General features: G+C 45.3%; 1 protein-coding gene across 9 annotated transcripts; it reads right to left on the bottom strand.

Annotated features, from left to right (window-relative positions):
• Window positions 1-548: 548 nt before the first annotated feature.
• Window positions 549-11496, bottom strand: SIRT3 (sirtuin 3). Of its 9 annotated transcripts, none has more exons than XM_074997979.1 (10): window positions 11391-11496; window positions 10797-11061; window positions 9453-9546; window positions 8258-8402; window positions 6638-6838; window positions 5794-6026; window positions 5535-5635; window positions 5186-5347; window positions 4261-4470; window positions 549-2585 (listed from the first exon to the last, which is right to left on the bottom strand). In XM_074997979.1, the coding sequence occupies exons 3-10, from the start codon at window positions 9526-9528 to the stop codon at window positions 2565-2567; spliced, it is 1149 nt and encodes a 382-aa protein (XP_074854080.1). In that variant the 5' UTR covers window positions 9529-9546; window positions 10797-11061; window positions 11391-11496; the 3' UTR covers window positions 549-2564. The 9 variants fall into 9 exon arrangements, with proteins under 9 accessions (XP_074854080.1, XP_074854074.1, XP_074854076.1 ...); XM_074997973.1 differs by having other exon boundaries at window positions 8258-8441; window positions 11391-11495; XM_074997975.1 differs by having other exon boundaries at window positions 8258-8441; window positions 11400-11439.
• Window positions 11497-11502: the final 6 nt, after the last annotated feature.

Genomic DNA, 11502 nt, shown 5'->3' with positions numbered 1-11502 from the left:
GAATGTGGCTGTCTTTGCAAGGGACAAAAGCTGGAGGATTGCTTCTTTAAAATGCACGTTTAGTTCTTCACCTAATGATTGGCCAAAAAAAAAAAAAGTAAACTTTCCATTCATGATTTCCAGTGCACACCTCTGATCTTTTCTAAAAGTGGCAGACACCTCGCCCAATCAAGAAGTTAAAGCAAAGCATGGTGTATTTAACTCACCTCTTGGCCATTTCTTTGTCTTCAAATTCCTCAGAAATAGGCCATGTTTAAAACACAAGCTTGCAGTGGACCTAAGCACTGATGCTACAAAAGCCACACATGTGTGCTTACCCTTTAACACAAGCGTGGTCCCACTGACTAATAGGGCTGCTTACATATGTAAATCCTGTGCATAAGGGTTTGCAGAACTGAGGCTCAAGTCAGGACAAGTACCCTTGATGTGTATAATGAAATATGGCTGAGAAGCAACATTTGCTGCTTTGTAGTAAAATATTAACTGTGTGCAAATAGGCAGAGCTCCAGGTATGTTAAGTGGTGCAAAGTGAAATAAACAAGTCTGCCTTTATTTAGGCTATAAATTCAAATGACATTTATTTGAGTGGCTGATCCCACAGCCATGAAGGAACAAATACATTTGAATCACACATTCAGATAAACAAGTCTGTTCATCTAAATGTAAGTTCCATCACAGTCCTCATTAAAAAGAAGTGCAAGGGCAAAAAGCTCTGTTACTGCAATGGTAGGAACGACAAGGCCAGATCCTCAGCTCGTGTAAATCAACATACGTCCACTGAAGTTAATGGAGCTCTCTTGAGTTAAGCCAGCAGAGGATTTGGCCTGAACTTTCTAAATGCACAGAAGACAGATAATACAAAGCTTGGTTTCATCCAGGAACCATAAATTAGCCACATTGCACATACATATTGGGGTAACACAATATAAGGCAATACCAACGTACGAAGATGCAGAGTTGCAGAAGCTCTGGAACCCTTAACATTCAAATTCCTTTTGTGCATTTCAAAATGTTAACCATAAACACAAGGATGCAAGATGTTTTGCATCTCCTCTTCGTTGGTTTTTTTTTCAGTCCTGATATTGGCCAACGATCACATTCAGAAAAATCATTGTAATAGACAAGCTAATTATGGCTGCTTTTTTATCTGTAGGCCAAAAGAGTGTGATTTCAAATCCTACACTGGAATTAGGCTCAGCTGCAAGGATGGCATTAGTGTGAGGGAAAGGAAGACATTAAACATTTCCCATTTAACTGTTTGTGATGTGCAAATTAAATACCCCCTGGCACCTTTTGAAAAGAGCAGGAAATAGTCCCACTGTCCTGGCCAACATATTCTCTTTAGGAACATCAGTGAACAGACGGTCCTGCTCCATCTAAGTGGAGCATTTGGGGAGCTATAAATCTGTGCAAGGATCTAAGCCAGAATTTCAAGGATGAATAAGTAAATAAGAGAAATGAGGAATAACAAAGGGCAGATGAACAGAACTGGGGAGGTGTAATCAAAGCCCTGACAGCTAGAAATGTGTAAAACGAGACATTGAAATACCATGTGTAGACAACACCAGCAAAAAATATTAACACTTATTAGTATTGTTGTTATTGCTGTGCAGATATCAAACCATGTTCATTCAAACAGCAGCTGAAACTGGCCCACAGATTTATTTGCTCAACAGGAGTGCGGTTTCCAGGCATCATCTCTAGACTGATTGATGTCTTCCACTTCTCAATTAGCAGTGATTTCATCCACATAACAAACACTACACATTTGCAACAAATAAATTAAAAAGAAAAACCTGTTTGCATCCAAACCCTGTTCTTTCGAAGAGCTAGATCAGGAGGATGGACAATTTCCTTGAACCTGTCTGCTGGACCTCAATACTTATCCCAGTAGCATTAGAATGAGAGAGATGAACTACCATTTTCAAAAGTGGACTAGTGACTTTGGCTGGCCAACGTGAAGTACTACAAATACAACGGGCAAGATGTTCAGGACATTCTGAGACGTCTGACAGTCAAGCTGCTCCAGGGTACTTCAGGATTGGCACCTAAAACTTAAGACACCCAGACTCACAAGACTCTTAAGAAAATTTGATCCTGAATTTCTGGTGTGAGTCCAGAATGCCTGGTGAGAGGGAAATGAGTGAGCCTTACAAAGTTGGATGATAGTTTATAAAGAGGTTCAAGGATCTATGGGACAAAAAAGGAGAGGCAAAGTCTCCCCTAAACGTGTGATACGGAAGACAGGAAAGGTGGAGATCACAGCGTTCATTTGGCACATATGTCATGCTGAGGTGTCAGATTTGGAAAGTCTCCTGCAATAGCCAGGCCACAGCCTGACATTCAGTTTTCACTTGCTAAGAGTCTTTTTTATATTGGGGCAGGGCACTCAGACACAACAAAAAGGTTTCTCAGAGAGCCCAAAGTTCTTAGTTCCAGTCCATCTGCAAAGCTGGAAAGCATCTTCCCCAGCTCTCTTCTGTCTCTTTTCCACAGCTTGCTGGGATGACACCTACCTCTTTTCAAGGTTGCTATCATTTCCCAGAAGCTGGAGGGCAGCTGTCCTATTTGTTTTTTGCATCCAGCTAAAAATAGAAAGAACATTTATGGCTCATGTGTGCCAGCACCTATCTGCTCAGCTGGTAACACTTAGGCCAAAAGTCTAGGGTGAAGAGGATGCATGCCACAATGAACTGGATTTGCTTCACTGAGTTACAGCAACACTGCACCCTAATAGGAATGGCTGTGCGTGCTCATGTTACCCTCTAACAACAACGAAAAAGCCTGACAAATGACTAATTGTCCTTTCTGTAGACAACCCATAACAGGATAGTGAAAAATGAAATAGCAATATTAAATGGGGTCTGGGTTCTCCATACTACATCGTGCTCTCTGACAGCACTATGCTTAAAAATACAGGACAAATGCTCTGCTGGTGCAAATGTGCAAAGCTATGTTGACATCAATAGCACTTTATCCATTTATTCTACCAGTGTGACTAAAATAAAATATTACTACTAATGATCCCTGTTTTATGTTAGTGTCAAATAATAACTTGCTCTTTCATGATACCTCTTCTAAAGATCTCAAAGGACAACCTGTGTCAATGGGACTTCTCTGAGGAGTACAGGTTTGCAGGATTTGGCACTTAGCATTTCCTCACTACTGGACTTGGTGAATGCTTTCCTCCTGCTAGGAATAGGGAGGACTGCAGAACCTCACTATTTCATATGAATGACTGAGAGAGCCATTGCAAATGAACTGATTTGATAAATCAGCAAATAAGAGAGCAAACCCATCAAATGCAAAGATAAAACATTATTCTGGCAATTCTAGATTTAATTGTAGCACTTCAGAAGGAATCAGTACAATCCCAGAGCCAAATCCTCAGCTGGCACAAAGCAACTTTAGCTCTACTGAATCCCCACTGAAACCAAGAAAGCAATGTTGGTTCATACCAGCTGAGGATCTCACCCACAGTGAATACTCTAAAATTAATGAAGTTTAATACTATGAGACCCTCTGCTCTGAAAACTAAGAAGAGGAAAAAGGCCACCACTTCTTTGTATTTATAATGTGCCCAGATTAGTTTGGCACAGGTAAGATGTATTTCTCTTGGCATGGAGAGTAATCCTGGTAACTTTCCAGTCCTTCGGACTCTCTCTGTGGAACTTTTGTAGTCTCCACCGAGAGTACATGTTATCCTGGACTCGAGATCTGATCAAAAGTATATTGAAATCTAGCCTTTGGATCTGGCCTGTGTTGATTTGTCTTTTAAATGCATCTAATCCTAAACCTTTCTGGGTTTTTTGTACACTTCCTAGCTGCACATGTCTTGTCAATGTAAACTGATCTCTGACTTAGACAAGTTGGCATCGCCCTCTTCACTTCTTTAAGGTTGAGAAGTCGATCTGAATACACATCAGTAAATAAACAGAACAGACCAAGGGGTCAAACGATTGCATCTTTATGGGGGTTGATACCCCACTGTCTCAGCTTTCTCTTTGGTTGGTAGGAACAAGTCTGGAGCTGACTGAAAGTGTATTTAACAACCCTAGCTAACTCCTTATCTCATGATATACACTCCCTGTGTTTGGAATTTGTTCTCCCTCCTTCCCTGGAGGTACAGACTGGTGACATGAAGATGGCTTCTCTATGACTTTCTGGTCTCCAGAATTCCTATTAACTGTTAGCACTGGGACATTTTTTGACACAGAATGATGAAGTTCAGAGAGGGAGGCTTCTATGAGCCTTTTGTACCTTTTCTGTTTCTCTCCAAATTAGCTCCTGCATCTCTTCCTTCCAGCCCATCAGCTCCACAAACTTCTCAACCCCACTGACCACGTCTTCCAGCAAGGCCACATCGTTGTTCTGTGGCTGATACGCAAATGGTCCCACCAAGTCTCGATTGATGAGCACACGAGGAATAGAGCTGCGGACTGCATCGGCCAGACTGGCAAAGGGCTGCACCTAAAACAATCACCCAGTGCCCACGAAGGAAAAAAGAGAAACAGCTTCATCCCAGAAGAGATCAGCAGGGGAGTCCACACCGCTCACAAAATGAATTCAATGCACCCCACAAACTGACCCTCAGGGACTCAAAATGCAAGGTCTCAGAAGGCTCTACCACACCAAGGGCCCCAAACCTTGCAGTCTTATTCTTCCATATTACACAAACCCTATTTTTAGTAATACTGCATCTCATAGCCTGGACAAACTGGCCAACAGGAATATCCCTAACAAAAGGAATTATCTACTGTATCCCCTGATGACCCATCACTGAATTGGCAGGGGCATCTCTCCAGCACAGTCCACCCCGGTTATTAATGTTACCTCCTCAAGTGGCCACAAAACAAATCTCTGCACCCCAGACGTCCATCCACACACACTTATACTGAGCTCCATGGATCTTATCTATCTTCCTTCCATTCCCAAGTACCCACACACAGAGTCTGAGCTCTCCGCTTCTCACCCAACATGCTCAAATTCCTCTTCATTTTCCTGCCCCTGAATCAGACCCTCACAATTTCACCCAATGGCCTGTTCAGTTTTACGCTGCCCCCACATTTTATTCGATTTTGCACTGTCCCCAACATTCCTCCAACATCTGGTTCAATTCTGAACTACTTCCCCAAGTCCCACCGTGCGTTGTCCCTGTACCCCTCTCATGAGCTGTGTCACCGACCTCAAGGGAGGTTCCAATGATAAACAGTACATCTGCCAGGGGGAAATCTGTCACGTGCAGAAAAAAACGGTGTGGGAGCTCCTCTCCAAAGAACACAATGTCAGGTTTGATGAGTCCAGTGCAGACTGGGCAGTGGGGGATCTTATCTGCCATCACATCTCCCTGAAACAAGAAAACCCATCAGCAGCCAGGTGCTTTCCAGGCAGCACACCACCACCACCATATCTTCTAGGCATCCCACAAGCACACATGGATTTGTCCTTGTCTTCTCTTGGCCATGAGGACAAGGTCATTGACTTGCAGCTGCCCTTTGAATGTACTTCTGTTGTCTCCTGCAATTACCACTCACCCTGAAGTCCTCCCCTGGGTAGGATCGCCGACAGACAGTACATGTGGCAGTGGCGAAGGTGCCATGAGCTTCCACCAACTTGTCAGGAGGGATCCCAGCAACTTGAACACAAGACGGAGAGAAGAGTAACTCAGTACAGGGAAATTGAACCTACTGGCCTCAAATTCATCTGACGTATCAACAGTCACAATCTCATATTCCACCCCACCTGGTGTTTTTGCTGTACTTCATCAATCAGAGTCAGGAAAGGGACACTCACCTCTTTCCAGCCCGTCAATGTTCTGGGTGTACAGACGCAGAAGGAGCCCCTTGTTGTGCAGGAGTCGCAAGAAGTAATGGGCATAGTTTGGCCTGTAATTGCCAGGATACAGCTCCTTGGCCAAAGTGAAAAAGGGCTTAGGATTGTGGAAGAAATAGGCAATTTCAAAGATGGCTTCCGGATAGGGAATGTTGTACTGTTGAAGGTTACTGTACAGGCCACTCCCAGGGGACCTGCAGAGGACACAAAGGGAGCTTTATCAGTCAGAATACCACGGGAAAATAAACTCGGCACAGATGCTTCTAAAGACACTGACCCCTAGCATGACACATGACACCTCTAAGAGAGAGAAGGACCAGATTCTTGGGCCCTCTTTCTGGTTACATTCTGCATCTGAGGCAGATCAAAAGAGCCTTAGCTGGACAGCTGAGGATTTCCTTTGCACGTTCAGAGAAACCCCTCAGGTGATGTCAAACTGGCACAACTGGGTCTACAAAACCAAATTCCAGACCCACGATGTAAGAGGCATCTTCAGAATCTCCTGGCAATGAGAAGGACCACAGCAAGCGCATGGTGCTCCAGTGATCCTGGGCTGGCAGAATATGGCCCCTGTTCCAACTCTAGCTTACGCGCAGCCTAGACTGGCTTCTGGGGTGCTGCTGGCATGCCACAAACTAGCACTGATTGGAAGGAGTGCTGCTGCAGCTGGGATCAATACCCTAATACAAGCTAGAGAGAGAGGACTGGTGAGTGGCAGACCCCTGGTGTTATTAGATTTGGAATATCACCAAGTGCAGCTCCGGCATAGCTCCAATACACCTCTGTGAGAGGGGCGAGGTCTTACCTAAAATCTGGGATGCCACTGGGAGTACTGATCCCAGCTCCAGCCATCACAACTATCCGGTGACACTCCTTCCTCTGAATTAATTCTGCCACGTCCTGCAGAGTGAGCTTCTGGTTCCCACTGCCGTCTCCTCCTCTGCCCAGCCCAAAGATACCTGTGGCAGCCGTGGATAAGGAGACAGGTCTGGCCCCTTGGATCCTTCTAGAAGCAGAAAGGAAACACAGCAGATAACAAAAAGACTCAAGCAGCTCAGATAAACATCCCAAGTGTTTCTTAGAAAGCCAGGAGCTGATCTTTTAATTGTACATTTGTGTACTTCTGTCTAGTAATAAAGGGGAGAAAACATATCAGCAATTAGTACAAAGCCCCCAGGAGCACAATGTATTCCTTTGCACTTATAGCCCCTTTCACCCGAGGATATCAAAGCACTCAATGGTCAGTTATTTATTGTTTTATTGTAGTACATCCAGGAACCGCAGTCCTGGATTAGGAGCCTGTTGCACTTGGTACTGTAACAACACAGAACAAAAGGCCAGTTTCTACCCCAGAGATGTTTTCAATCTAAATAAAACAGTAAGTATCACAGCACCACTATGTGTGTGGGTGGGTGGATTACAGACAAGGCACTGGAGCTAACGAAGCTTTGAATCTCCAAATTAGTATTCAATTCCCCTTGGCTAATGCACAGAGAAGCCCCTTTTTGCATCCTGGACAGCCATCAAAAAGCATTTAGAATCTTGTTTCCATGCTGTTCTGATGCAACTGGACAGTTCAAGAATTGAAGAAAACTCAGCCCCGCTCCAAATCCCATCCGGGATTCCCCTTTAGCAGAGTCCTTGTGCGGATGGCAGACTCCTAATCAAATCACAGCTCAGCCTTATGTGCAGATGAGCAAATGAGAATCCACAATTCACCATGGAAGAATACTGCCCCAAACAACCTAAGCAATGTTTGCTCATCCAGGGCACTGACACTGATTGAGGCAAAACCCAGACATGAGAGCAGAGCCCCAAAGTTCTTGGTGATTCATGGTAATGATTCTCCACATGAGCATGGGTTTTTGCAGCACAAGACCAGACGTCTCATAATTAGCAGTGACCAGTGTTTCTTTTCACAAGCCTCTTTGCTGTTTGATGCAGCAGATACTGCCCCTGCATGGCTCACAGACAATGTTCCCTCTACTTTTTCTATCCATATGTGGATTTTGTTCATCCATGTGCAGAATATTTTTATGCGCACCAACGCATGTGCGAATGTGCACCACCAGCAGAAACACAAAACCTAGCTGTGGGTGCTCTGCTGATCAGCTGAGTAGCATCTGAATTTCTCCTGAGTGGCCGCACTAGCACACAGCTTCCAGGGATTACTGCTCACAGAGATCACAGGGATACTGCACACAGAGCCTGTGTATTTTCATGGTCTCTCTGTTCTCAGCTCCAAGCTCTCAGCATTTTGTACAGTATCTGGTGAATGATAACAGCCTGATTATCTCCATTCTTGAGATGTGTGTTTCTGATAGAGTGAGTCTGACAGTCCATAAAACAACAGAGCCCTGGTTTGGGGAGAATTATCAGGACTGGGAATAACAGGGAACAGCAGGAAATGAGAACACAGCTGTACCTCGGTCCACGGAACTGCAGTGGCTCCCTGGAGGAAGGGATGATGCCAGATTCCAAGGAAGCTAAGGGAAGATATCCTCCCCCAATGGAGCCAACAGGTCTCTTGGGATGATCTCTCTGACTGCATATCCAGGAATTCCTCCAGGCTGAAACAAATGATAACCTGGACCGGCTGACAGTGGTCCCTTATAAAACACAAGGCCAGAGGTGACTGATTAAAAGGAAACTATCCAGAGCCGTGGAAAGAAAAGCCAACTCCATGCATTTACCAGGAATTATGACATTAGCAGTGACATCCCTCATACATGCTGTAGCCATGTTAGTTCCAGGATATTAGAGATACATGGTGGGTGAAGTGATATGAACTTCTGTTGGTGAGAAAGACCTGAAGAAGAGCTCAATGTGGCTCATAAACTTGTCTTTCTCACCAACAGAAGTTGGTCCAGTAACAGAAATTACCTCCCCCACCATGTTTTTCCATCACTCTTACATCTCATCCAAACAATAGCACTTCCAAATTCAGTCTCCTAAAACCACATTTAGTACAAAAGAAACTAGCAGTTTGGCATGCTATGCAGACTTAGCAACTCAGTGCCTGACCCCTATCTCCTAAAAATCCTGAGTCTCAGGTAAAAAGCCTAAAACCAGACAGGTGTGGCTCCACATTTAATATATATAAGCCCAACAGAGATACAAAATATGTATCCACATCCACATTTGCATCCACAAAAATGAGCCACAGATATCTGCACTGACATCTGCAGATGCAGATATCCAGGCATATAAAGTGGAAATCTGTAAATTTCTAGATACAAAATTTGTATGTCTATCTGCAAAAAAGAGCCATGGATATCGGCATTTATATTGGCAGATACCTGCAGATATAAAGCGAGTATCTGCAGATTTGCAGGGCACTAAACATTCACTCTGCTGTATACAGAATATCACTGACCTCCCCCAGCCCTACTTTCAAACTGCAAGTAAGCTCTTCCCCACATTCCACAAGCTCATTTCCTGGATATTGCTCTCCCCAACCCCTCTGAAAAACTGCTGCCCAATCCACTCTCCCTCCCGTCAACTCCGAACTTTGCCAGCCAACTCACCCTACCGTTCCCCTCCCTCTCATGGAAAGTCTTCCCAAATCCACCTGTCCCTCATCCTCTGATTATTTTCAATCCCCTGGATATGCTGTTTACCTGTGAATCCCTGAAGATTTGCAGCAGGAACCACATTTCTAAGAGCAGGGACTCTGAACCATAAACCCAGGCTCATTCTTCCCCTTCACTTGCCCTGCAGCAGAAAGGGAAGACTATTAAACTGCAGAAGAGAACCAGTGAGGTTGCTGTACCTGCTTTTCCCTTCACAGACCCTGATGACTAAATGCCTTTCTAACTGCAGAGATCATGGCAAGGAGCTGTCACTATCTTTCGTACCCTCTTGCACTTGCTGCACTAAAGACCAAAGTTGGAGAAGAGGAATCTAGGGCACAAGGCAAAGCACCAGTCTGTTTGCTTATGATCCTCAACCAGCAGAACAGCTGAAAGACTTTTACCACAATGTACATAATAGACGAGTCCATTTTCTTACACAAATTGTGCAGGGAGCCACCATGCATCTAACCACTGAAACTGAGCACAGCACAGCAGCCTTCATTTCTAGCTATAGTACATAATATTTTTAGCTCAAAGAATGACCATCGTCACAACTCCTATGATTTTGTTGCAAGTCTCATGATATCTGAGCAGCTCCAGCTGTTAGAGACAAGTGATGAGGTGAAAATTCATTTTTTAAGTCTGTTTCTGGCCCTTATGGTAGTGGAGAAAGGCTTGAAAGACAGACCTGAGAGCACCTTAAAGGCCCCAAAAGCAGATGGCAATTAAAAAGAAACCAAAATGGTTTGGTTTTAATCTTATGATTTTGGTGTCCAAGTTTATGATTTTTTGAACATGTACTGAATATAGGATCTGAAAGAGGCAATGTTCTGGGTGAGAAAATGGCCAGGACATTGTAACTAGCAAAAATTTTTTCAAAATTTGCCACAGATCTTTCATGACCAGCCTGTTCTGAATCTTTGTTATCTAAGAGGTGACAGCTCCAGCAATTTAAGTGCCCTCATACTGCAGCATTCGTTCCTCTCATCCAGATACTGGTGTTACAATTCCTAATTCAGCTCTGTAACTGGGCAGCCCATTGACCCATTTATCAGTGCACCAATAGCTCCCCTCGCATTGATTCCTATCCATTTTATCATCTAAAATCACTCTGAGATCCCCGCTTATAATTCTACTGATGAGCCCTTATTTTCCCACTGTAAACCTGTGTAGCTGATAATTCCTTTCCACGTGAAATTGCTGAATCTCTTTTTACTGATTTGATGCCGTTTTTCAAATTTGTTTAGCCCTTCCTCTATTTTGTCTCACAATGCTATTTGCTGCCCTTTCAAGCGTCTTTGTATTTGCCCACTGATGTCACTCGTGTGCTCTCCCCTGTTCCCTCTGAGTGGTTAATCGATGCGACAGGCTGGAAAGCAAATCAGTTACCTCTGGGTGATCACCCCCAAAAGTTTGGGAACTGTGAAGATTCAAATCAGAACACTGCAGGTGGTTTTTGTTCTTCTTTCCCTTATCTCCCAGGCGGCCTCTAGCCTGCAGAGCAGAGGGGTGGGGAGAATAGGGTACTCCGGGAGTGCCTGGAGCTTGCATGCACCTGACGAAGGGTCTCCGCCCACCGAAGGTTACGCTCCAATCTAGCTGTTAGGCTACAAGGTGCCGCAGGACTTCTCATGGTTTTTGAGCTGAAAGAGGTCTGAAGAAACCGGGGTTCTCATTGGCTGGAAGCATCAGCTCAGGTAAAGCAGCCTGTGAAGCGCCGCCCTGTCACCCCCTGCCCCCACTGCGTCACAGTTTGCACGGGGGGCGCTGAGGCGGCTGGCACTGGGACACGCGCCCCCCGCGCTATGGCGCTGCCCTGCACCGCGCCGCCTGACGGGCTCCGGCGCTGGGAGGAGAGATGGGCTAGAGGGAGCCCCCTGAACCGCCCCCTCGCCGGCTGGCTTGTGGGGCCCGCGCCCCCTGCACCCAGGACACGTGCTGTGGGGTCAATGCCTCCCCGCGCTGGAGGGACTAGGCTGTTACCATGGTTACCAGGGAGCTGCCTGGATCCCCTCCCCTCCGGCCGCGCGGGGCGGAAGGCTTCTCTCTCTCAGGGGCGGGCTTTCGGGGCTGCGCTACGCGAAGGTCCATACGG

This window comes from Carettochelys insculpta, chromosome 6, assembly GCF_033958435.1.
Source record: "Carettochelys insculpta isolate YL-2023 chromosome 6, ASM3395843v1, whole genome shotgun sequence".
Taxonomy (NCBI): Eukaryota; Metazoa; Chordata; order Testudines; family Carettochelyidae; genus Carettochelys; species Carettochelys insculpta.
This window is presented reverse-complemented; position numbering and strand designations above follow the sequence as displayed.

Excerpts from the sequence above, each read along its gene's own strand:
- SIRT3 (XM_074997973.1), bottom strand. The coding sequence starts at position 9,528 with ATGAGCCTGGGTTTATGGTTCAGAGTCCCTGCTCTTAGAAATGTGGTT. Across the intron at positions 6,839-8,257 it reads CTGCAGTTCCGTGGACCGAG|AAGGATCCAAGGGGCCAGAC; the intron begins GTACAGCTGTGT and ends TTCTGCTTCTAG. Across the intron at positions 6,027-6,637 it reads AGTGGCATCCCAGATTTTAG|GTCCCCTGGGAGTGGCCTGT; the intron begins GTAAGACCTCGC and ends TGTCCTCTGCAG.